Source organism: Mus caroli, chromosome 3 (assembly GCF_900094665.2).
Source record: "Mus caroli chromosome 3, CAROLI_EIJ_v1.1, whole genome shotgun sequence".
Lineage (NCBI taxonomy): Eukaryota > Metazoa > Chordata > Mammalia > Rodentia > Muridae > Mus > Mus caroli.
This window is the reverse complement of record NC_034572.1, coordinates 58,992,941-59,020,143: the sequence shown is the minus strand read 5'-3', so window position 1 is coordinate 59,020,143 and position 27,203 is coordinate 58,992,941. Positions and strand designations below refer to the sequence as shown.

At 42.4% G+C, this 27,203-nt stretch overlaps 1 protein-coding gene across 4 annotated transcripts in view; it reads right to left on the bottom strand.

The window, feature by feature from the left end:
• Positions 1-1,068: 1,068 nt before the first annotated feature.
• The window catches only part of Kcnab1 (potassium voltage-gated channel subfamily A member regulatory beta subunit 1), a 420,837-nt gene continuing 394,702 nt past the window's right edge, over positions 1,069-27,203 (bottom strand). For 3 of the 4 annotated variants that reach the window (XM_021157435.2, XM_021157436.2, XM_021157437.2), the window contains exons 9-14: positions 22,942-23,027; positions 22,155-22,275; positions 20,959-21,053; positions 14,396-14,516; positions 7,670-7,758; positions 1,069-2,805 (exon numbers count right to left, since the gene is read on the bottom strand). In XM_021157435.2, coding sequence (XP_021013094.1) covers positions 2,716-2,805; positions 7,670-7,758; positions 14,396-14,516; positions 20,959-21,053; positions 22,155-22,275; positions 22,942-23,027 — 602 coding nt within the window. In that variant the 3' untranslated portion in view covers positions 1,069-2,715. Of the gene's footprint in view, positions 2,806-7,669; positions 7,759-13,346; positions 13,853-14,395; positions 14,517-20,958; positions 21,054-22,154; positions 22,276-22,941; positions 23,028-27,203 lie in introns of those variants that run through there. The other variant, XM_021157441.2, reaches the window with a different exon arrangement.

Here is a 27,203-nt window from a genome sequence, read left to right as displayed (position 1 = left end):
GTAGGTACACATGCACAATAGCTGAGGTAGAGAAAATTGGGGTAGCAGGGCAAGTGTGTCATCATGTATACATGAAGATCAGAGGACTATTTTGTGGAGTAGGTTGTCTCCTTTAACTAAAAAACAACAACAAAAAACCCCTCATACAATTGAGTGTAAAAACAGCCCTATAAAGAAAAAAGTCTTTAAAAGAGCTGTGGACTAGCATACAGGGTCTATGGGTTGTATACAAGCCTGGTTTTGTAATGAACTAGCAGTTTTGGGTCAGTTTCTTTATCTGTCCTGACCTGAGTTCCTTGTTATGCAAATAGTGGCTTTGCAGCTTAGGTTCCTTGAAGCAGTGCTGTTGCTGTGTGCTTGAATGAAATTTGGCAGTCTATGATGTATCAGTTCCTGAAGTAGGAATCTAGGCCCAGAGTTTGTAGTTTGTATTGAGACCAGTATGACTCTAGTTTTTTGCCAAGGAGTTCTGAAGAGGAAATTAGTAAATGAAACTTTTCTTCATAAGGGTAAGACTGAAATGTATTACTCGGTTTACCTTGGTAGATATGTCCAAATTGGCTGCTTCTGCAGCTAACCAGTATTGCCCATCTTTGGTTTAAATTTGCAGCAGCTTTCAAGTGGGTTTGAGAAGCTTTAACCTACTTAGTGTGCAGTTTTCCAAAATCCACGGAAAGGAAAGGATTTTGCAAAATATTTCTTAGTTTTCTTTTAAGTGCAGTCCAAGCTGGCCACAAACTTAAGACCCATCCCCCCTCAGTTTCTCAAGTGCCATGATTCCAGGTGTGTGCCAGCACTCAAAGCTTGCAGCACAAATCTCGGTCTTTTTTTCTTTTTCTTTTTTGTTGGGATGGTGGTGGTTGAGAGTGTCTAACATATCTGAATTCTGGATCCTGTGGATTCTGTTTCCTCAGAGATGGGAGTTCCTTGTTTCAGCCTGTTTTAGTCACTGTGACTTCTCTTAAGCATTCAGTAGTATAGCTTTCAGTATAATTTATTTAGGTGATTATTGTTTATTTCATGGTGACATTTTACTTGTATTTTATAATGAAAGACCCAAAAGATGTATTTATGAGATTGCAGATGCCTTTATTACTCTAAGCAAATAAATTGATTTTCATTTAGACAGCACTCCACTCATTTATACATACAGTAGCTCAGTGGATTACATTTACAATGAATAGATGGAAAGTTAACTCATCTGTCATTAATCAGATACTCACGGGTGAAACTCCCAAGTTGCCTGCTGGAGGCTAGGTAGTCACAATCATATTTCTTGGTATCTTTCACTGATAGTTTAAGATTTAGAACTTAACCATGTGGTACATATCTGAAAATGATTTTAAGTTAGTATATTTCTTGTGTAAATCTTAAAGTGATGGAGAACTTGCTAAGTAGATGAAGTAGAATGTTGTCCATCTATAGTTAGACAAATAAGAGTTAGAAAATGACCCCACCTTTACAGAAAACAAAACAACAACAAAAACCCCTTGTGTTTTATCCTTATTTACAGATAGCCACACAGTATATGTAGTTTTACAGTTTTTCTCAAGTGGGACACAGTGAGGGGAATTAGCCTGGAGAGGCAGAGCTAAGTGTATCCCAGATTCTGAGTGCAAAGCTAAGCCCCTTTATTCCATGCAGACAGCTTTCATGCATATGGTGTAGGGCGTGATACAATTAGAACCAGGAGCTTCTTGAATATTTTGCTTTTTCTTTGGGCAAGTTAATTCATCTAGCATGTGCTGAGGAATGAGGGAAAAATAAAAACCTTTTTTTTTTTTTTACATTGGCTATGATTTGTTTTCATGTTAATAACTTAAGAAAATACCAAGCATTATATGATAATGTTCCAATGGTAAATTGAACACTTGCCTTTCTGGGTATTTTAGGTTTAATTACAAAACTGAACATGTATGTATTTTTAAAGTCAAATATTTAGCCTCAACAGAAACTGTGCCTACAAGCAATTGAAAATAAATGTAGGCTTTAAAAGAAAGTAAAAAATGAACACTTAACATTTTATTTAAAGCTGTTTCTATAACATTGTGACCTTTTTATAAATCGGCATTATATATCTAGTAAAGATTGGGATAGTCATGCCTTTAGAACTATGTAAATGGATATGTTAGAACCCTGAGAGACACCCCAGTTAAACTGTACAGGGCCAGGCAACAACATAACTTTAGAGATAGTGAAAGCAAATACCTAGAAATTTTATTTGAATTACAGGTGACATAAAACTTACTAGTGTGAATATGAAATATGGGGAAAAAAAATCTAGTTCAGTTTGTTCTCCTGAGCAAGACTAAAGGTGAGGATATCCTGTTTCCTATGCGGGTCATATACTGTATCTTGTGAAATTTGTTCTTTTGAAAAAAAATAGATATGTACAGCCTTCTTCTGAAGATAATAGATTCCCCTACCCCAATATTCTTTCCATTGCAAAAACATGAGGTACACAGACCAATGCCAGGATAGGGGACCAGTCCAAGATAAGAAAATAGAATGGATTTTCTGGCTTGTGAATTTTCAGATGTGTTCAGAATTCAGGGTGCACAGTGGTAGCAACAGCAGAAACCTCAGAGAATCCTGGGACACTAGAGGTTGAGCAGCAAACTGCTAAGTGATTGAAAAGAGTGGCTGGTAAGGCCGTTCTGCACTGCCTACCCGTCCTGACTTTACCCATGCAGCTTAAATGGCTCATGCATTGCCTTATGATCTATAGTCCTTTTTGCTGTAGGGCTTGTTGCGCAGTATGTTATCAATCTCATTCACCACATGCGATGTCATCTTAGGGAGGACCTGAGGGTAGGGGAGAAGCACAGAGGGTTAGGGGTGAGCATTTGTCTTGTGGAGTCCACATTAAGCAGTCATTTATACTTGTGATATGTTTGCAAGCCATAGCTGAAATGAAGATCCACTACCCCCCATACCCCACAATGGATAAGCTTCAAGTCAGGGATTGTGTTTGTTGACTAAAGAAATGAAGACATGGGGCTGGAGAGATGGCTCAGTGGTTAAGAGCACTGTCTGCTCTTCCAAAGGTCCTGAGTTCAATTCCCATCTGTAATGGGATCTGATGACCTCTTCTGGTGTGTCTGAAGACAGCTACGATGTACTCATATATCCAGCTAACAGATTTTTACCTAGTATCACTTTAATGTGAAAATTAGTATAGAAAATTAAGGTACTTTTGAGGGTAGTACTAAGTCCTTCAAATCCTATGAATATACACTTTACACATGTGGGTGCAGGCATACACACACACACAAGCGCACACACGTTTGGACAGGCCATCATTCATGTATTCAGATACTCTTATGTGGCTGGAAGCTGCAGCACTGATCTAAAGACTGGGAATGGACCTTCCAGCTGCTGCATAGAACTGGTAAAGGATGTTTGCAGCTTAATAGGCCTCCCAGATAGATGGAACAGCACGTACATGAACAGTGAAGTGGATACCAAGGACAGACTAGTGGAGATGGTAGGGATAAGGGAACAGAAGCTGGAATGTGTAAGGGAGCTTGGGTGCCACTTTATAAGAATGAAAACACCATTCTCTAGGTTGCTGTGAAACCTAAGGTAGTGGTTCTCACCTTTCTAATGCTGTATCCCTTTGCTCTAATTCATGTTGTGACCCTCAACCATAACATTATTTTTCTTTTAACTACTTCAAAACTAATTTTGGTGTTCTGAATCATAATGTAAATATCTGATATATAGGACATCTGATATGTCACCCCTTTGGGGGTCGTGACCCACAGGTTGAGAACTGCTGCTCCAAGGACTTGCTTTCCCCCATCAGATACCAGGGAAACGTTGAAGGATGAGTTGGAGGAGCCTGAAAGGTATCAGATAGTCAAAGTCTGAGAGACAGTGAGGGACTTAGCAAGGCTAGTGATAGTGGAATGGGAAAGGGGAACTGGGGGTGGGATCAGTGTGAAGTAGGATGTGTTGTGTGCATGTGGAGCATTGTGTAGAGCTGACTTGCGTAGACTCCGCTGATCATTCAGGGCTAGTGTTATACCATGAGACAAGGGACAAAGACCTGCTTTCTCTCTGGAATAGACTGACCCTGTGTAGACAGACTGGTGAGATGCAATTAGGATGACCAGTTCTGCGGTTTGGGCCTCGCCCTTTGCTGCAGCCCTACTGGCCGAGGTGACCTTGTCTCCAGGGCTGCCCTTAGCAGCCTGTGGGTTTGGCAAAATAGTGCAGCTCCTGTGTCTGGGAAACTTGTAGTTCTGGTTATTGTTTTTTTTTTTTCTTCCTACCTGAAGTCAAAGGAGGCGTTTTGTTTCCCATTAGCTCTGTAGTCTCAGGTTCTAAATAGCTAAAGTTACTTGGAGACTTCTGAGACTGGAGTTCAAAAACTGGGTCTGGTGGAAGAGAAACCCAGTGGGCTAGCCATGTGAAATGAAAAAAGAGTCACTGTCAAAATACCTATCAGCTAGACACAGTGAAAACATAAAACTACTTGAGTAAAATATGAAATTGCAGTGTGTGTAGTATTAAAGGGCCAGTGTCTTTTAAAGGAGCCACACTTTCAGAATTGTATGTGAAATCACGTCTAAAAAAATGCAGCAGGTACTTTACAAGATCTTAAGCCGTTGTGCAGATTTAATGAGATTGTTCCAGTTGTACAACCTTATTGTATTGCCTACAGGACGTGGTGGTGTAAGGGGAGGTTTGGCTAGGAATGTGTTTCTGGGGCTGAGGGTCATCAGCGAGGGCCTCCAGGACTGCGTTCTCTGAGGATGAGGGAGGTTTTTGTAAGTTGGGTGGTGATTACTTTGGAGGTAGAGCATGGACCGCTGCTAACTTGCATGTGTGGAGGGAGGTTTGTCCCGAAGTACTCCTAGTGTCTAGAAATTAGACTCCTGATTGGGAGGAAGTGTGGGGGGAGGAGAGAGAGAGAGAGAGAGAGAGAGANAGAGAGAGAGAGAGAGAGAGAGAGAGAGAGAGAGAGANANAGAGAGAGAGAGAGAGAGANANAGAGAGAGAGAGAGANAGAGAGAGAGACAGAGACAGAGACGGAGACAGAGACAGCATACATGTGCATACAAGAATGTGTACACACCCATGGCATAGGCAGTTTTCATTGCTCATACTTCCACAGTCCTCAAGACCTTTCCTTTCTTTATGGTAGCCAGCATTCCACACTTTCTGTACATTTGCGGCCAATTCCAGCAAGTGTTTGGCCTCTCCAGATACCTAGTGTACTTTTCACCACATCCAGGGCTCCTGTCACACCAAGTCTAGACTGTTCTGTGCTGCTGCTTGGGGTGAAGGAGAAGGGAAGTTTGGTAAGCCCTTGTGCTAGCAGTGAGGCTGTCTGGGTAACAGCCCTATCCTTTGCCTTCTGAGAATAGAAATCCCATCCTGCTGCCAGCCAGAGCCTTGCTAGGGAGGGAATGCTTTGGGAGTTAAAGTATCCTTTCCTCGATGCCCAGTAGGCTCCTGCAGCTCTAACAGCTTAGACCCAGGGTGCTGCTTCATTTCTGCCCCTGGCATGACTTCCCCTGGGATTGGGGATCATAGTGCTCCATGATAGGAATCCTGCATTTCTCTTCCTGCCAGGATTTTTATCTGTTCTTCCCAGATCTGCAGATCCATCCACTCTACCTCCATTGTCTAGGTGATGACTACACCTGCTTCCCTTGGGGCAGCCTTAGGAATCCCCAGACATTCAAATAGAAACATGTCTGTCCTCTACATTTTGTAAAGGATTCCTCACCTATAAGGAGAAGGATAGTCTGGCATAAGCCATGTTCCCTCTTAACGAGGTCCTTTGTACTGCTTTTTCTTGTTCCTAAAATGTACTTCAGGGTTTCTTCATGCTATGGCAAGGCATACAAACCAAACTCAGAATAAACATCTTATAGGGAGGGGACTTTTGCAAAGTTATGTCAAGTAGACCCACCTTTTTCAGTTGCTCTCTAGTGCAACAGTCTGTTTGCTTAATAACTCATGATCTGAAATTCTGTTCATTTTTATTAGTCTCTTAGTAGAATGTAAGCTTGTTAAAGACCGGACAGTATCTTGTGTCCTGTGGTGGTGGTGTCAGTATCTGGTACATAGTGAGCTTTCAGAGGCCAGCTTTTTTAAAGCATAGATTTCTTAATTCACTCTTTCCACCAGCAGTTTTAGGACAGGCTCTTGCTCTTACTCACCACAGTAACCCAAATGTCTCCTTGGTGCCAGATGCAGTAAGTATTCCAAACACGAGTGAAATTGAAACTTTTATATTGAACTTAAGTTCTTCTGGGTACAAACTGTGCCCCTTCCCCCTCCCCATTGTGTAATCTTGTTTTCCCAGTGCATAACAGAAAGTGAATGAAGGTGGTATGGTTCATTAGATGAGGCATTCCCTGTAAAGGTCCCACAGAATCCAGGAGGAACCATGGCCGGGCTGAATTTGGAAATAGCTGTGGAGTATTGCCCCACTGCCTGGTCTGGCGAAAGGTGGTGGCTAGGCAGGCAATCTGTACCATTTACATACCAGTGTATTCTGGTTTTTCTCACCCTCCCTGCCCTTTCTCTCTTTTGAGACAGGGCTTTTCTATATAGTCCTGGCTGTCCTGAAACTCCCTCTGTGGACCATGCTAGTCTCAAACTTACAGAGATCTACATATCTCTGCTGGGATTAAAGGTGTGTACCACCATTCTGGTCTGTTTCTAAAAGGGGGTTTTAAATCTTCATGTCCACGTTCATCTGTCTGGTTTGAGGAGAGGTGACAGGGCTTGTTTTAGGAATAGATGGATAGCCAAGAAGCCATGAGTCTGTTCTGAGTGAGCAACAGGGAAACATGTTTGCTGGTTTTACCAGGCTGTGGCTAAGCAGTGGGTGGACTCATCCTAGGACTCAGCAAAGCTGAGAGAAGCAGGCTCAGCACTGAGATGTGTTCAGTGCTGAAGAAAGGTGATCCCAACAGACCACCAGCGCCACTCCTTAGATGCCCCTATCATCTTCAACATATTCCCCAGGTGCTGCTGCAACCTCAGTCCAGCGCCTGGCCTTCAGACCATCACTTGGGGGACAGGATCTTGGTATGGAATAGGCCTCCTGAATTTTCTTTCAAGGGGATGTGATCCTGAAAGTTCCAAACAGGAATTTATTCTCCAGTTACTTCTGGAGTAATAACTAAGGGCCACGTAGTAGGATGTGGGAGGTCAGTGGAGAAGAGAGCCACAGGTCTCTGACAGCAGGCTTACAGTACAGTACAGCAGAGGGCACAGACAGTTATCGTGCATCTTATACTAAGTGGTATGATGAATGGGATCACGGGATGCTGTTAGATGACTAGAAAAGGAGTATGGCATAGTATATTGGCAATAGTTTATGGAAGGAACAAATGAACACACAGTATGTATTGTCCTGTAGCCATTACATCTCAAGCAGACAGTTAAACATGCTTTTATGGTTAGACTTCTCAGTTGCCAGGTGTGACACGGGAGTGCACCACCCCACACAGATGATCCGCTGGAATTTGAGAAACTTGTTTCTTAAGTAAGCAGAGGACAGCCCCGGTTCCGTGTATAATGTAAATGTGTTGTTGCTTCTTACAACTTTGTGTTTCCTGCTACCTTGTCTAGTTCTCTGCTTGCAAACACACTGTAACATCCCCTGGAGTTTGCTAGAAGGAGAAGGGGCTGCAGTACTTGCCTGAATGGCACCAAGGTTTTCAATGAGTTGTTCCGGAGTGGATGATCCCAGGAGCACAGAACTCACACCTTCATTTCTCAGGCACCACGCTGAAAAGGGCAAAGCACTGGGGTCAGGATTATTGATACGCTTGTAGTTAACGTGTGTGTGTGTGTGTGTGTGTGTGTGTGTGTGTGTGTGTGTGTGTGTGTGTAGGTTAGAGAACACACTGTTTTCTGGGCTTAAATATTAGAACAGCACCCTTGTTCAGAAGTTTAATGGAATCCATACATTTGATAGTACGTTTGTGGCTTTCTGGCTTTCTTGTATTTTGCTCCAACTACCATGAAAATACCCAACATGGCTCACCTACTTATAATGTCTGGAATCTTGTTCCTGCCAGGCTCCCTCTGTCTTATACAGGGTATCATTTCTTCTCATCTGTCAGCCCTTTGCATTGATTATCTCAATTGCTTCTTTACTCTCAAAGCCCCAGTTCTTCCTCTGCTTTAGTAAAATCCATTAAACCCAACCTGTGTTTTCTACTTGGGGCTAGTAAACCAGAGAGAACCATAGAATCTTATAGTCTGGCACCTTTTATGTCCCCTCTCCTTTGCTATCTTGCCATTGAACCTTAGCCAGGCTGACAAACCTCTCTGATCCTTGATCATCCTTTCTTCAAATGACATAAGGTCTACCCTTCTTTGGTGCTGTTTGCTTTTTAATTTTTGTTTGTTTCATGGAGCTGGGCTGATCTCCAACTTGCTATATAGTCTGAGATTTTCCCTCCTTTACCTCATGAGTGCTGGAATTCTAGGCATGAGCAACCATGTTGGCAGGATCTCTACCCTAAAGCCTGTATTTACCCTCAGCAAGTGACCTTCCTCGAACTTTATCTAAAATATTAAAATCCACCAATGTGATGGTTTGTATATGCTCTGCCCAGGGAGTGGCACTATCAGAAAGTGTGGCCCTGTTGGAGTAAGTGTGTCACAGTGGGTGTGGGCTTTAAGACCTCTATCCTAGCTGCCTGGTAGCCAGTATTCTGCTAGCAGCCTTCAGGTGAAGTTGTAGAATTCTCAGCTCCTCCTTCACCATTCCTGCCTGGATACTGCCATGTTCCCACCTTGATGATAATAGACTAAACCTTTGAACCTGTAAGCCAGCCCCAATTAAATGTTGTCTTTGTAAGAGTTGCCTTGGTCATGGTGTCTGTTAACAGCAGTAAAACCCTAACTAAGACAACCAGGTAGAATATTCTTCATTTGTCTACCTACTTAGTACCCACAATGATACTGTCCAGTTGCAGACGATGCATGTTGTTTTGGCCTAAGGTCAAACTGCCCTGGATCCTTCTCCCCTTTTTTTTTGGATTAATTAAACATTTCTCTGCTCCCTGAAGGATTTGTTTCCTGTTTTCCTTTGTCAGTAAAGAATGCTCCATTCATTTTCACTGTAAAGTAGCCTCTCACTTTGTACTTGCTTAGACACTTCTCTAACTCTGGAAGTTCTGAAAGGCCAGTTTAGGCTCCTGGACTGCCCTTCATCATAGTCCAGTCCCCTCTTACCCTGTTCTGGAAGCCAAGGCCCCAGTGACCTCTTGTTACAATGAATGTAACCAGGAGCATGGGTCTGCATGTTTCTGCTGGACCTTCCCGCCTTGCTTTGCCAGTTCCATGTGGCTCAGCGTCAGCATCTTTGCCTCCCTACTAGAATTCTGGGACCTTTAGGAATTGTCCTTTTTTTCTGAGTCTCCCTTCCCTTTTAAATTCCAGGTCGAGTTGGTTATTCCTCCTGTTCCCCTAATCTATTGGTTCTTACCCTTTAGCATATGACGGGGAGTTATCTGGAGGGCCTCTGTAGCATCCTTTCTAGGCCTCACGAGTTTTTACTTAGAAGATCTTGCCTTGAGATATGGCCTTCTACGTATTTATTTGGTAACATTTTTTTTTTTTTTTGTTCAAGCTGGCCTTGAACATTTTATGTAGCTCAAGGATGACCTTAAAGTTCTGACACTGCCTTTGCCTCCTGAGCCCTGGGATTAGAGGCATGTGCTACCATCCCAGGTTTATGAGATACTGAGGCAAGCATTTTACATTTGCAGCCTGGGAATTTAAACTGTCTTCTTAAGAGGAGGGAGAGGAACAAGCTTTATTGAACTGGAAATTACATATAAAAAAGAATTTAGCCTGTTTTGTTTGTTTGTTTGTTTGTTTTTTCGAGACAGGGTTTCTCTGTATAGCCCTGGCTGTCCTGGAACTCACTTTGTAGACCAAGCTGGCCTCGAACTCAGAAATCCGCCTGTCTCTGCTTCCCAAGTGCTGGGATTAAAGGCGTGCACCACCACGCCTGGCTTAGCCTGTTTTTGAGTGTACATTACCTTAAAAAAAAAGTTTAGCAGCCCTAGCAATGTTAGTGTGCAGCCATTACTGTTTTAAATTCAGTTAGTGGAACAATCCCATCCCTGAGAAAATACCTATGACAGGCCATAATTGATAACATACTTCAGCCCTACATAATCACTATTTGTTTTTAGATCTGTCTTTCTGAACAGTTCATTTAAATAGAATAAAGTGCGGTCATCTTTTGTATTTGATTTCTTTCAGTTTGCAGCACATGTTTCCTTGTTTCCTCTGTGGTGTAACAGTGTATCATTTCAGTGCTGCATAGTATTTGAATATGTAGACACCTGGAGGGTCTCTGCTCTGACTCATCTCTCCCATGTTGGCTGTACACATCCCATCTTCAGGAGCTCTGTCAAATTGCTGCTTTTCCTACCTTTTGCTTCAGCTGCCCCTCTTGTTAATATAGATGCCCTATGCCTAGCTGCAGCTTCTCTAAGTTTCATGATGCCACTTTCCTGACTTCAGCTTGTGCCTAACAAGATCCTTTTCCTTTAAGATGACTTGTATTTCTTACTCTGGTAAATCTTATTGTCGATTCTGCCTCTCTGCCTTAATTTTTGTTCTTCAAGAAAACTAGTTTGTTGATCTCTCTATCCTGAAATATCATACTGGCTTTCCTTGCTGGGAATAGGGAGAGTCCTTTGCCTGGAGGGCACTTTTTGCCCTCACTTTTTCTTTGTCCTGTTAATATCTCATCCTTTGAGGTTCCTAACGGTCTTCTGCCTTCTTCCTAAAGCCTATCCTAAATTCCAGACCAGCCAGTGTGCCCTATACATCATAACCTGTGCTCAAATCTGTTAATCTTCTGGATGTGCCCATTAAGCTGTGGGATGTGGCTGTCTTGAGTTGGATGCTCAGCAGCCTACCCCATCCTTGGCCCTTGGGACACTGATTAAATGCTTGCTGGGGAAACAGGTCTGGATGACTGTTTCATCTCCTGCACATCTGCCTCCTTTTACTCAGGTCCTGCTGTCTGTCAGCTGATCCTCTAAGCTGTTACCAGGGCTCCGAGGCAATCACTGAATCCTTCCAGGTGGTCATAGTCAGCACCCTCTCTTCCCCCTTGGCTTTCTTGCAGTCCACTTTGCACTTAAAACCCCGTTTGGAACCAGTGGGAGTTTCTGGTCAAAGCGAGGCCCTAAGCAGTTGCTGCTGTAGCAGCTGATTCCTCCAAGGACTACAGGGCTAAGAGAACGCATGCTGTCTGCAGAGCTGGCCGATCCATGGATAGCCCCTGCCTGCAGCTGCTTCTTTACAATCAGCCTGTCTTCCTGGGTATCTATTACTAGCAAGCACACGCACAGTGCCTGTTAGCTGCCAGTGAGCTAGGAGTGCTGGCTTCTGGGCAGGTGTGTGCTGGGGAACAGCATGCAGACTCAAGTAGTCTGTCTCAGTGCCGGAAGTTTCCCTTCTCCAGGTCCCACCTGTCCCTGGAGATCAAAGGCAGTGAGGCTGGGAATCATCCCTTTTTGGGTCTGAGAATTCTGTGGATAGAAATTACTTGTTTGTAAAGAAAGAAGAAACGATGACAGGAAAGAAAACCATGTAGAGCAGTGGTTCTCAGCCTTCCTAATGCTGCGGCCCTTTAGTACAGTTCCTCATGTGGTGAACCCTAGCCATTAAATCACTTTTGTTACTTCGTAACTGTAATTTTGCTACTGTTATGAATTGTAATGTAAATAAAGATTTGATATGCAGGATATCTGATATATATATGACCTCTGTGAAAGGATGATTTGGGTCCCAAATGGTCATGACCCACAGGTTGAGAACTGGTAATCTAGGGCATAGTTTAAAAAGGAATGGGAGGAAAAGCCAGCATGTATCAGTGTAAACCTAAGCTCTGTGCAAAGGACGTGTCCTAAATATCTAACACCCAGTGAAAGTCTAAATTTTTAAAAGGTTTTCTCTCTAGGAAGATAATGTTCTGCTGCTTCTTGTAGAGTCTAATATAACCTTCTTGTTATTCAAGGAAGGTCAGTTCTACCTCCCCCCAATGCAGGAGCACTCCACTCTGTTTTATAAAAATGTCTTGGCATTTGCATATATGTTCTCGTGTATTCTTAAAATCATCTCTATATTACTTATAATGCCCAATACAATGTAAATTGTTGGTTGACTTCATGGTCATGGAAGTCTGAGTGCACTCAATTCACCTAAAATTTTATTTACAGTAGTAGAATCTATTTTCCTTCTGTGTTAAAACCTCAAGCCCAGAATGTCTAGTTCTACGAAATATATCCTTTGTCAATATCACCATCCTTACCGTTTACTGAACTTATGTATACCGAGTCTTTACATATACAATTTTGTTTTAGTTCAAGCTTATAAGGTATAAATTATATCCATTACACATGAGAAAATCAGGCCAGGTAACTTGTCTATGACCAGCCATTTTGCTGGTCTTGCTGAAGCTGCAGATACTGCATTAAACCCATGCCTTAACTCTTCTAAAGAAAGCATTAAGGTGTGCCCCTAAGGTCCCTTGGGCATATGATGAGCCACCTTCCTTCTTCACTCACTCAGTGTGAGGCTGTTCACGTGGTCATACAGCAGCCAGAGAGCAACTCTAGGAGTCCGTTCTACTCTGTGGCTTCTGGAGAGCAACCAGGTCATAGCCTTGGTATTAAGTGGCTCTACCCAATGAGCCATCTCTCCAGCTTTCATTTCCACTGTTCTAGAACTGTTTGCTGTAATTTTTTAACTTCTAACTTTAGCAGAGCCAAGCTATTGACAAATATTCTATTACTATTTGCACAGACCTTACCACTGGCTGTTTATCTCTCTGTGTCAATGTATCTGTGGTTTTTTTTGTTTGTTTGTTTGTTTTTGTTTTTTTGTTTTTGTTTTTTGCTGTGTTTTTGCAGTTATTTGCTGCTGTTTCTTATTAGGACCCTACCCCCACCCTGAAGTTAACACCAATTTTATTGCCATGCCAGTTGTAGTAAATCATCTAGTGACATTTGTAAGACAGGGTTCCTCATAGCATGCACCTCACAGGATGGTTCAAAGTCTAAGAGTCAAAGAAAGTAAGACAATGAACATGAAGTGCGTATAACACAGTGTGCCCCCCCCCCATCACCCGCAAGTTTGACTGTTTCTGTATACAATGTGGGAGCCATTAATGTGTGAATGCTGAGCCCATGGTTAGGCTGAAGGTACTTCAGAAGTAAAACACATGCTGTTCTTTTTAAAAACAGGCTGAAAACCAGTATTTAAAAAAACCTAAGTAATTTTTTTATATTACATGTTGAGATGGTAATTTAGATAGATTGTATTAAATAAAGTGGATTATTAAAATGTCTGTTTTATTTTAAAGCTTTTAAAAAGTGTTTGCTTATGTGCATATTTGTGTATGTTTGTATGAATGTATGCCATATGTCTTCAGGTACCAGTGGAGGCCAGAAAAGGGTGTTGGGTTCCCTGGAATGGAAGTCACGGAAGGTTTTGAGTCACTGGATATGAGTGTTGGGAATCAAACTCTGGCTCTCTGGAAGGGCGGCGAACACTTCAGCTCCTGTTTTTCTTTCTTAATATGGCCATTGGCAACTTTGAAAAGAAATAACTAGTTCCCATTATGTTCTAATGGACAGTGCCAGTGCATTTGTTTTTTGGGTGGCCGTGACCTTTCACGGACTCCACAGCATGAGAAGAACAATTTTCATGGCTGTTGAAAAGTTTCCAGGGGAAGCTGCCCTTGTGGTATCATCTTTCAGTGTGGCAGGAGCCAAGGGCCTCTTTGTAGCCCTATTTCTCAATCTCTCACCAACCCTGTCTTAGTGTCAACAGGGGGAGGAACCTGAACCAGAAGAAATGGATGTCATTGTATAGTGACACAATTTACCTCAGACACTGGAGTATGTGTATATTTTTAAATTATTTTTTATATAATGTTTATCATTTCCCCCCTCCTGCAAGTCCTACCAGATCCTCTCTAGCTGTCTACCCACCCAACTTTGTTTCCTTTCTCCTTTCTTTCTTTCCCTCTTCCCCTCTTTTTCTCTCTTGTACTCTCATACTTGTGTTCTCTCTCTCTCTCTCTCTCTCTCTCTCTCTCTCTCTCTGTATTCTCACTGATATATTCTCATGCAGCTGTCTTATAAGGAAGAAAGGAAAGAAAAAGAATGTAGCATATAGAAAATTCTGGAAAACCTTGAATAATTCCCTTTCTCTGTTTTGTGTACCAGAATTTGATGCTTCTGAGGTTAGCCTGTCCCTATGGTAGACATTTTACCATGACAGGGTGTAGGTCAACCATAGAAAAGTATGTTTTTTTAGTCATATCAGTGAAAGTAACCCCCTAATGCAGAGCCTGGTCTGCCATGCCCTCGTAGTTTCTTACCCACAGCCAGCTGAGGTAGCGTGCACCCCAGGCGCTCAGCGATTGGAGAGAGGTCTTTCAGCTTGTTTTGCTGTTTTCTCCCTTCTTCACTTACGATTCTTTCCTTCAACCACTGGTAGCACTGGAAATAATGATAACACGTAAGTCTTATATGAGTGTGATGTTAAATCAATAAAATATAAGAACTCAGGTGGGGCTGGAGAGATGGCTCTCACCAGTTAAGACTGTTTACTGCTCTTTCAGTGGACCTGAGTTTGAGTTCCAGCATGAATATCAGGCAGTTCACAACCACCTGTAACTCTAGCTCCCGGAGGTCTAATGCCTTTTCTGGCCTCCAAGGGCACCTGCTCTCATGTGGCACACATGTACACATGCATGAGTGCACACAGATACACACAGACACACCCATCTATACACACATAGGCTCAGCTTTCTGTTCAGAGAGCTGGCTCCCCTGAAATATCATAGCTTTGCATTATTGTTGTAACTGTTCTCCCTGTTGCCTTATTTCATCCCAAATCTCATTGTTATTTAAAGATATTTTACATGTGTGTATGTGCATATATGTGTATGTGGCCTTGGAGACCATAAGAGGATGTTAGGTCTCTAAGAGCTGGAGTTACAGGCAGTTGAGAGTCGTCCACTATGGGTTCTGGGAACTGAAGAGAGGCTCTCTGCAAAAATAGCACGTGTTCTTCATCACTGAGCCATCTCACCAGCTCCTTAATACCATGATATAATATTATTATATAATATAATAATAATATTACTATGGGGACTTTGTGTTGACTTCCTCTTGTGGTTTGTTTTAATGCCACAAATTAGAATCAATAGAGTATTTGTTTAAAGTGCAACCCAGGAAACTACTCTAAACATGGGAATGGATTGAGCATGACCCTGTAGCCCAGTGAATGAGTTTACTTCCCTCAGTATGAAGAGCCAGTCAGGGTTTTCCACTGCCCTTCTTTGCAGAAGGCTCTGCTCTTACAGAAGATGGAAATTACATCCCTGATGTACAAGGCTAGCACTGACCAGCAACAGCCACAGGGAAGGACTTCTTTTCCTTGCAACCATGGAGATGAACCTTCCCAGAGGGAGCAGGAAGCTCCAGAGTTGGCAGTGCGCCATAGGAACTCCTCCCACATGATTTCAATAGGCTGCTGGCTTTTGTTTTATTAAGTATTTTTTCATCACCAAAGAAAAGGATAACCACATTATGTTTTATTGTGATTTTTGGAATAATTTTACAGATGTGAAAAGCAGAAGGGCAAGTTGCCCCAGTTCTGTCTGCTCTTAGATATCAAAGGCTTATAGTCTAGCCCCTCACTTGGGACTTTGCTTGGGAAAATGGCCAAGGCGTTCCCAGCTTCAGCCTTGAGAAGTCTCTGGTTCTTCCAGAGGAAAGGTGCCTGAAGTGACATCTCCAGAGATGACAACCGGGGCCAATGGTGATGGGGTGGATGGCTGTGAACTACAAGCATATGATCAGGGCCCAGGCAGCCTTCTTCTTCTTTTTTTTTTATTAGGTATTTTCCTCATTTACATTTCCAATGCTATCCCAAAAGTCCCCCACACCCCTCCCCCCCACTCCCCTACCCACCCACTCCCTCCCCTTGGCCCTGGCTTTCCCCTGCACTGGGGCATCCAAAGTTTCCAGGCAGCCTTCTTAAACCTGGGCACTACCTATGTCAGACATCCCTGAATGGCTACAGATGCTTTAAGTGGGAAAATATCATCAACCTTTACTTAAATTTCATGATCTTTCAGGAAAGCAGCATCTCTGATTATGACTCAAACACAAAATGAGAAAGTAGTAGACAAATGCTTTTCAACACTTTTAAAAAGCAGAGTTTTTGAGATTTCAATGTGTATCAGGCACATTAAGAATGTTTGATTTGAGCAGGGCGTGGTGCTGCACGCCTTTAATCGCAGCACTTGGGAGGCAGAAGCAGGCAGATCTCTGAGTTCCAGGCCAGCCTAGTCTACAAAGTGAGTTCCAGGACAGCCAGGGCTACACAGAGAAACCCTGTCTCAAAAAAAACCAAAAAAAAAGTTTGATTTGTTTACTCTATTTTTGAAATATATGTAGTAAGTTCTTTTTCTTAAGATTGAAACACTGTGTGTGTGTGTGTGTGTGTGTGTGTGATGCACTTAAATCAACCATATTGGAAGACTTCTAAAAATAAGGAGGATTGACCTGGAGGGATGGCTCAGTAGGTATACTGCTTGCCTTACAAGACAGAAGACTGGAGTTTGGATCCTCTGCACCATGCAAAACTGGGGATGATAGTGCGTGCCTGTAACTGCAGCACTTCTGCAGTGAAAAGGGTGGCAGAGGCAGGTGAATTCTGGAAACCGTGGACCAGCCAGCCTGATGTGTGTAGCAGTGAGCAACAAGAAGAGACCCTTCCTTACACTATGGGAGGTGAAGACTGACACCAGAGGTTGTCTTCTGATCATTACATGTGCACAGTGTATGTGTGTGCCCACATGCACATACATAAACATTTACTTATTGAATCCCTGTCTTCTGACTCTCAATACTGTAAACTTCACTGTTGGCTTGATCAGTAGAATATATAGGGAGTTAGGGTTTTACAAAAGTGTTTACACGTTCTTAATTCCAAAGGAAACAATGGTTTTGTTGTTGTTTTAAGAAACAGCTTCAATTTCTGTTCAAAGGGGAAAATGCTAACAGTGGGAGAGATGAAGTATAATTAAAATATTAATTAAATATGAAAGTGTTTTTAGGAAGGTTGGTGGCAAATATGGTTGCCATCTGGATGGCACAGTGCTGTGGGTTCTGTTGCTCCATATTAGAATCATCCACAAGTCATTATCTAGGAACTTAAGTGTTTTGTAGCTGAGTGACCTTCCTGCTTCAATGATTTTGTTACAAGCTATGCTCATAGCACCTTTTTATCTAACAAAGCCATATATGGCTGAGCTGATCAATGTTTTCTCTTTTGGCTACTGTTGTTGGTCTCACAGGTTGAACATTGCCTAACTGGTCATTCTTTTCTGGTTTGAAGAAAGAAAAACCATCTCTGACAGGTCTACTGAGCCCAGCTCCTCTCTATCCTCGAGGATTGTCTTTGTGGCAGTGGAGTTCTTAGGATGAGATTGTTCACATTGAGGTCTGTCACTGGCAGCCAGAGAACTTGAAGCCTGTGTGAGAAATGTTGATGGGGTAAATAGAGGGAAGCACTTACAACTCAGTAACTGTATCAAGCAAGAAGCTTCGTTCTTAAGACTAAGATGGAAGGACTACAGGAGAGTGAAAACACCCTGGGAACCCAAGGAAAGAGTGCAGTGCATTTGGGTAGAAAGTCAAATAACATGGGATTGTAAAGACAAGAACAGAAAAGTAGACTTGACTTAGATTCTAAGAGGATTTGGGATTTATCCTGTAAGCAATAACCGAGAAGTCATGATAGCATTTTAAAATGGGTCCTTTAGAAGGACAACTAACCACAAGGGTGGATTGTTGAGAAGAGGGAGCAAATGAAAGCATCCAAGTTGAGTCCTGCAGTAAACCTGGGAAGGAAAGAGGAAGACCTACATTAGGACTGTGCATGGGTGGACCCAAGTGGCAGGATATGGTCTGGAGGATTTAGACGGAGCCTTGCTAGGCAGAGTGAGGATGAAGAGGGTGAAATCTGAGGTAGCAGTATGACATCTGGATGGCTAGGGCTTGGGCAGAGGCGTTGATGATATTAAGGAGAGTTTAAATTTGAGCAGAGGGTAGTGAGAGTAGATCCCATTAGGCTTGACAGATAGCCACGAGATATCTACTAGACCGGAAGCAGTGCTTTGCTTTCCAGCAGAGCAGCCAGAGCTGATAGCATTGTAAGAGGAATGGGGCCAGCCAGAAGAGGTTGCCCAGAAAATTCCCTGGCTAATCTTGCTTACTGTAAGAGCCCTGGAGAGCCATTAAAAGAAAAAAAAGAAAAGAAAAAAAAAGACTGACTTTCCAATTGTAGTTCAATAAGCAGACACAACATATTAGCATTTCAGTGATGCGATATCAGTCAGTGTTGTGTGAGCCATTTTTCCGCTGTATTAGAAGTTGCCAGTGTATCTTTCTACTTGTCTTTAAGTTTTCTGCTAGCACTAGAATTTAGTACGGAGGGTATCATGCTGTTTGTTTATTTCACTTTCACTTATATTTTTCACTTTGGTAGTTCTGCTTAAGTAGCCTTCCCCAGAGCAGACGTGCTGCTCTGGAAACACTTCCTTGATAGTGTAGAGCCTGGAGAATGTGTGGCCATCCGCAGCCGTTTGCTTGGACAGGTTCTAAATGGTTGCTGCTAATGCTCCGGTAGCACTCAATTTGATTGACTTCATGAAAGCCAATCAAACGTTTACCCAGTTACTTTTGAGCTTAGCCACAGTCCAACATTTTGAATGTTCTCCCTACCCACTTTCTGCTTTTGTTAGTACATTTGTGGAAGTTTTCCATCTGTGTGTGAGCTTTTTATCAAATCCTGATAGAGGCATACCGACCAGATACAGCACGGCTACATCTTCCCTTTAAGGACCTGAGTGTGAAAGGAAACAGATGTCTTGAGGGAAAGATAATTCACTGACATCAGGAGGCTTGGGTTCTCACGTCAGCTTTATCTGTTGGACTTTATGGTCTTAATGTTACTTAATGTCCTTGGGCTTCAATTTCTGCATCCAGCAGAAGCCTGCCTCTTACAGGATTACTCTGAGAACAAATGGTCCACATATGTGAAGTGCTTTGAATTTTTTGGAAAGCCCGTGAAAGCATATACAGATGGTCTCCCAGCTTATAATTGTTTGACTTAGGATTTTCTTACTGATGTGCAAGAAGTGTATCCATACAATCTCTGTTTTTCACTTTCAGTCTAATATTCAACAGATTACATGAGATAGTCAGTGCTTTAGTATAAAAAGAATTTGTTTTAGATGATTTGGCTGTCTTTTTATTTTTGTTTTTTTTTTTTTTCAAGATAAGGTTAGGCTAAGCTACTATATTCATGAGGTTGCCATAAATGCATTTTTTGACAGGGCATTTGGGTTTATAATGTGTTTATCTGGGCATTACCCCATCATAAGTAGAAGAATGTCTATATAGCAATTTAGTGTAGCCACAACTGATTGCAAGCCATCTGCGTCCATTTCTCATCGGGAGGATAAACGGAAGTAAAGCATAACTCAGAGCTCACTGCTTGGCACATGGAAGATGCCAGGTAAAGACACAACTCTCACTTGTTCCTTTTTCTTCATGCCCCTTTTGCCTTCCTCTTTGTCACATCCCTGCCTTAGACGACGTTTTCTTCATGGACTTGTTTAGAGTCTGTTCTGAACGACCTTCAGTTTTCAGGAACAAGATCTCATTAAATATTCTGAGATAACTGTGCTTTGGGATAATTAAAAAATGAGAACACTGTCATGTCAGCATGCTTTGGGGCTATTTATATCTTGTGATTTTAGAGAACAAACAAGCTAAAAGCTCAACAGAAAGGAGAGTAAAAAACCTAGAGCCTTGAGAAGGTTCTAGCTAGGGAGGTGTTGGTGGTCAGCTGTCTCATCCCATCATGCCGGTGTCCTGTCGCTCCCCTGTTCTCTGCTCTTCCTCCGCTACACTGGTAAATGTCTGGGCTTGGCTTGGGTGGTTCTGCTGGTTCAGTGCTAATGGAGGCTGGAGCCTGGGATGGGCATATGCTTTTCTTTTAAGATGACTGGCTTGTCTGAATTTCTAAGATTCCTGTATTCTTTCTCCTTAGACACTAAGAGTAATTTGTGATTCTAATGTTGTTAAACATTCTCTCAGGCTTTTAAAACACAGGCATCTTGTGGTTAATAAGAGAAGATGTTTGTAGTGCTCCCCAATGACTTAACCACCAGGAAGGGGCCTAGGATGGGACTGGATATTGAGGAGTGAATGTATTCCAAGTATATGACACAACTGAACAAAAATGCCATTATGAAACCTATCATTTGTACAATACATGACTAAAAAAGTAAAATAAAAAGACCCACAGGGCAGAGTGGAGGCTGGTGATGACTGACATGTTCTGTATCTGTTTCCTGAGGCCCTCTTTATTTTTTTTTTCCTGTCCCCAAAGGCGTGTAAGCCTATCCCAAGCCATACCTAGCTATAGCTGTTTACCTCAAATGGATTAAGCCCTTATGGCTTAAGTATTGTTTACCAAAGAACAGGAAAATTAAATCTTCTTACATAGAAAAGGGATTTTAAATTCGGTCACTTCTAGACAAGGGACAAAATATCCCCTTTAACAGAAGAATAAATAAGAATGTAAGAATGTAGGGATTTGCATCTGCAAGTCAACTAGGTCATTGGACACATTCTTCCTGTCCCCAGAGACAGATTCTCTGTGCAGGCAGATTATGAAGGGCTGACTGATGCCTGGCCAGCAGCAAAGACCTGGGCAGAGCTGAGGGGGGCCCTGCCAAGGTCATGGCTGGCCAAGGCCACAGTGTGCTCAAGCTGGGAAGCTCTGGGCTGCTGCTCTGCTACTTCTAATTCATCTTCTCCCCCCCCCCCTTTCTTTTTTAAGAGTTGAGGGAAATACCTTCAGGGAAGCTCTAGAACTTTCTGGCACCCCATTTCCATATTTTCCTGAAATAATTCCACAAGCAAGTGGAGACCATGTCATTGCACCAACTCCTGTAGGGGGAAAAGAAAACAGCAAAGATACCCAATCAGAACCTTGTTTATGCCAAGTAGGACCAAAAGTGAGGACATGTTTAAACAGCTCTGTCAGTTCTAGAGGAAAATTGGCCAGATAAATGAGTTAATACTAGCATCCATCTTTCCATTACAACTTAGGACTTACAAATTGTGCCTCATTCTTTTAGAAACCAATTAAACGTGTACTGTCTGTTCCTGGGAGTGAGCCATATAAGTGAACCTGGAAATATGGCTTATTTGTGATCTTTTCATGGCCACAGTTCACAGACCAAGAGATAAGAGCTTTTACTTGCAAAAAAGGCTACTATTCCCCTTATCCACTCTGTGCCTGGCAGTACCTGGTACCCGGAAGAAGCACAGCTTAGCACACAGCAAATGCCTGGTACATGATCAAAAGCAGCAGCAGCAGCTATTGTTGAATTGGGGTTGTTTTTAATCCAGCATTTTCCTATTTATTTTTAGGAAAAAAAGTAATCTCTGAAAACTGCTTTGGTATATAAGCCTGAAAAAAAAATGTGGCTTATAAATGTGACTTATTGATGTTTCTAATATCCCAAGTTCTTGTGTTTATATATCCTCACCCTCCAGGCACGACTTTCACACAAACAAATTGTACCTGACTTGCTGTTGTTGAGTGTGTTCTGTCTTACCCAGCCTCGGGCACAGCACAAGAGACAGATGTGGATATCTATATGCTTGTGAACGCTTGCTCAGTCTACTCATGGATACATGTTTAGGCTAAAAGAAGCACACATGCAAACTGAGTTTATTCTGTGCATCCTGGTTGTGTGCACCTATGCAAATCAAGTTTATCCACCTGATCCTCTTTGTGTGAACACTGTTTGAATGCCTGCTGAGTGTATATATTAGTCAATTTACAACTCTACGGCTGTCAGTCCAGTACCTTGTAGACGATGGATCCACCTGATTCTGCCACCATCTCTGAGATGCATCGTTCTTGTCATCTCTTCATTGTATTAATTGGGGACCTTTGGGAACGCATTTCCTGGCGTCCCGCGCCCCATGTCATTGATCCTCACATTGTGAAGAATGAGCAGATGTGGTTGTGGGGATTACCTATTTTATGGTAGAGCTCCGGCAGCTGCACCTCCACCTTCTCTCTCTGGAAAAGATGGTACTCAGCTTGTTCACAGACAGGCGGGATCATGTTGAACTGCCGTGCGACAGAGTAGGCTTCCTAGGGGGCAGAGGAGAGTGCAGCTAAGTTTATTCTGATGGGCATTGGAGCTTCACCCGGATTCATTTTCATTGGGGATCTTCATTTCAGTGGATTAAATAAGAAGCAAGGAGATAAGACAAATGCACGCAAAGTTGTGACCATAAATATCACCAAGAGAAGTACCAAATGTGGGGAATCCTTGTTATTCAGGAAGGTTAGACTGAGTAAAGTCAGGGGCACATTAGTTAAAGCTTGAATTATGGACTGTTGTCAAGGACATGTTGTTTGAATATTCTTAAGTTCTTAAAGAAAAAAAAAACTCAGACTAAAAACTCAGACAAAAAAATGGTCTATAAGTGGCATGGTATAAGCAGAATTGTAAGAAAGGTAGAATACTCTATTCACATAGCTCATTAGCTTTGAAATTCTCTCTGCCCTCCCCTCCCACACACACACACAAAGGACATACTAAAACATGGTTCCTGTTTGCAGATTTGGCCCTTGTGTTTGTTCTGAACTGCTGGCTCCAGCCCTCACATCCAACCCCCTTAATGACAGAACTGATGGTAGAATTCCAATGGCATGGTCTTGTAAGAAAGCCTGCAGAAGATGCTGCAACTTAAACATGGTATCTAAACAATAATGCCAAGGCCCAGCAGTCATTAACAACAGAGGCTAACTCACCATGATCTCCATCGCGCTCCACCTCGAGGTGCCCCAGTACATGGCCATGCCTTGGTTGATCACGTGCGTCATGGCTCGAACGATTTCTACGGAAGCCCAAAGAGTGTTCCATGAGCTCACCTACTTTACAGCGTTGTGTTTTCCCCTCCTCTTTCCAGAGTTTAGAAACGCAATATGATTATTTGATTAGTATAATTACTCTCTCCCTGCTGACAACATAACATTTACCATCAGTGGTTTGGAGGCTTGACTGTACTCTTAGGTAAACTGACAGACATTTTCAGTTTTCAGCAATATTAAACAGTATTGAAAATTTAATGACCATTGCAGGTTCTTCCTTTACTTGATGGTTCTTGTTCTGATAAATGAAGCTGAGGGTCTGGTACAAGGTGAGAAGGGAGGGAAGGCATTTGCTGTGACTGTAGAATGCAGGGCCGCAGAGGATGAACGGCCTGTCTCTCCCGCATGGTGGATTTGCAGAGCTGTTCCTTTTCCTCAATAGCCATTTAATAGAGATGACTCAATAACTGTGTCTAGCAGCAAGATAAACATATAAAGTGCAGAACAAACAGCTGAGGCCACGGGGGCCCAAAGCCCGTTTTGACACACTGTGTCCTTGGCCACTCGGAACTGAACTGAACGAACGTTGTTCTAGGACACCCGTGTAACTGATCTCACCAGGGCCTGCTGGTGGGACCACCCCGTTTACACATTTGCCTCTTTTCAGCTTAACATCACACTTCCTCTTCCCAGAGGGTAGAGCGAAGCTAATCCTCTTGGCACCAGCCAGATGAGATAGGAAGCATAAAGAGTTTCAAGTTTAAGTTAGCAAAATCCTCAGACAGCTTCCACAAAGCAAGTCAACTGCACTCCTAGGATGCCAGATCACTGGACATATTTCAAGGGTCAAGGTCTTGGACTTCTTTATGTCCCAGTAATACCCTCAGATTAAGTGTCCTTCAGAATGGAATTCTTGCTCAATATAGAATTGGGGTAGATTTGTTCTTTTTTCTCTTTTCTCTCTTTTCCCTGCCTCCTCTCATCTCTTTCCCTTCTTCATTTTTATTTTTTGAGTCAGTGTCACTGTATAGCCTTTCCTGGACTGGAATTCACCTATGTAGAACAGGCTGTATTTGAATTTACAGCAATCCTCCAGTCTCTGACTCCCAAGTGCTGTGATTACAACTGTATGCTGCTATTTCTGGCTTGGAGTAGATGTAGTCTTAATTGTATTTAAGTTGATACAGGGCAGGATTTGGATTGAGGGAGCCAAGGTTAGTGTCATAGAATCGTTGTTTGGCTTACATGTGTTATTTAAAGGTTTCCTTGGTTGGTTTGTCTTGAAGATGGGGAATGTTTTTATTCACTACCATCTAACAAAGACTTTGGTTTATTAGCTAAACACCTTTTCTTGTGATCCTATATCTTTTTTTTATTAAAATATTTTTTATTATGTATTTTCCTCAATTACATTTCCAATGCTATCCCCAAAGTCCCCCATACCCTCCCCCCCCCTTCCCTACCCACCCATTCCCATTTTTTTGGCCCTGGTGTTCCCCTGTACTGGGGCATATAAAGTTTGCTTGTCCAATAGGCCTCTCTTTCCAGTGATGGCCGACTAGGCCATCTTTTGATACATATGCAGCTAGAGTCAAGAGCTCCGGGGTACTGGTTAGTTCATAATGTTGTTGCACCTATAGGGTTGCAGATCCCTTTAGCTCCTTGGATACTTTCTCTAGCTCCTCCATTGGGGGCCCTGTGGTCCATCCAATAGCTGACTGTGAGCATCCACTTATGTGTTTGCTAGGCCCCGGCATAGTCTTAAAAGAGACAGCTATATCTGGGTCCTTTCAGCAAACGCTTGCTAGTGTATGCAATGGATCCCTGGATATGGCAGTCTCTAGATGGTCCATCCTTTTGTCTCAGCTCCAAACTTTGTCTCTGTAACTCCTTCCATGGGTGATTGTTTCCAATTCTAAGAAGGGGCAAAGTGTCCACACTTTGGTCTTCATTCTTCTTGAGTTTCATGCGTTTAGCAAATTGTATCTTATATCTTGAGTATCCTAAGTTTTGGGCTAATATCCACTTATTAGTGAATACATATTGTGTGAGTTCTTTTGTGATTGTGTTACTTCACTCAAGATGATGCCCTCCAGGTCCATCCATTTGGCTAGGAATTTCATAAATTCATTCTTTTTAATAGCTGAGTAGTACTCCATTGTGTAAATGTACCACATTTTCTGTATCCATTCCTCTGTTGAGGGGCATCTGGGTTCTTTCCAGCTTCTGGCTATTATAAATAAGGCTGCTATGAACATAGTGGAGCATGTGTCCTTCTTACCGGTTGGGACATCTTCTGTATATGTGCCCAGGAGAGGTATTGCGGGATCCTCAGGTAGTACTATGTCCAATTTTCTGAGGAACCGCCAGACTGATTTCCAGAGTGGTTGTACAAGCTTGCAATCCCACCAACAATGGAGGAGTGTTGCTCTTTCTCCACATCCTCGCCAGCATCTGCTGTCACCTGAATTTTTGATCTTAGCCATTCTGACTGGTGTGAGATGAAATCTCAGGGTTGTTTTGATTTGCATTTCTCTGATGATTAAGAATATTGAACATTTTTTCAGGTGTTTCTCTGCCATTCGGTATTCCTCAGGTGAGAATTCTTTGTTTAGCTCTGAGCCCCATTTTTTAATGGGGTTATTTGATTTTCTGGAGTCCACTCTCTTGAGTTCTTTATATATATTGGATATTAGTCCCCTATCTGATTTAAGATAGGTAAAGATCCTTTCCCAATCTGTTGGTGGCTTTTTTGTCTTATTGACGGTGTCTTTTGCCTTGCAGAAGCTTTGCAGTTTCATGAGGTCCCATTTGTCAATCCTTGATCTTACAGCACAAGCCATTGCTGTTCTATTCAGGAATTTTTCCCCTGTGCCCATATCTTCGAGGCTTTCCCCCACTTTCTCCTCTATAAGTTTCAGTGTCTCTGGTTTTATGTGAAGTTCCTTGATCCACTTAGATTTGACCTTAGTACAAGGAGATAGGAATGGATCGATTCACATTCTTCTACATGATAACAACCAGTTGTGCCAGCACCATTTGTTGAAAATGCTGTCTTTCTTCCATTGGATGGTTTTAGCTTCTTTGTCAAAGATCAAGTGACCATAGGTGTGTGGGTTCATTTCTGGGTCTTCAATTCTATTCCATTGGTCTACTGTCACTATACCAGTACCATGCAGTTTTTATCACAATTGCTCTGTAGTACAGCTTTAGGTCAGACATGGCGATTCCATCAGAGGTTCTTTTATCCTTGAGAAGAGTTTTGCTATCCTAGGTTTTTTGTTATTCCAGATGAATTTGCAGATTGCTCTTTCTAATTCGTTGAAGAATTGAGTTGGAATTTTGATGGAGATTGCATTGAATCTGTAGATTGCTTTTGGCAAGATAGCCATTTTTACAATGTTGCTATCTTATCATAGCACCTAACTGTAAGGTTTACTTATCCCTTGTTAAATAAACGCGATAAAAATTGTAAGAAACCTTCCCTCTTCTTTAAAGAGTGTACAAATGGAGATGATAAATGTCTCTGGATGCTGGGGCCATTTTTTTGCATCTTTGCCTTAGATTAGCCACCTGCACCATTGCAAACAAGTCCCTTCCTGTTCATATCCTGTTTCTCCCAGAGCTGGGAGCTCATCCAGTCACCATGTTCTGCAGGTACCTGTTGTTCTGGGAGCTGTACTTGCTGAGCTGTGCCAAACTGAAGGGGTTCACAGAGAGCAAGCTGAATTGGAAGACTCCCCCATCTGTTCTCTACAGACAGGGTGAAGAAGACAGAGAGGCCTTGTGGCCAGGCTGTGTGAAGTTACCGAAGCCTGAACTAGAACAGTTAAGGTGGAAATTGTGAGTCTTCCAAGACTCAGTCATTTACTCATTGGACACATTTGGTATAGAATTTCTAGACTTGGGGAGTTTAGGGTTGGATGGCAAGGGTGGAGAAATAAAGAAGTGATTATAAAATATAGGACAGCCAGGGCTATACAGAGAAACCCTGTATCGAAAAACCAAAAATAAAATAAAATAAAATAAATTATAGAGTGTTATAGAAAAATATAAGCGGTTCCAGATAGGAAATGAAAGGGAAGCTCTATGGAGTCAGGGCTAGGAATGTGTCACTTCCTGTCTTGTATTATGTTGAAGCATTGAAACAAGCTAACCGTACAAAGCATGGGAGAACAGCATCTTAGGATGTTAGGATGATG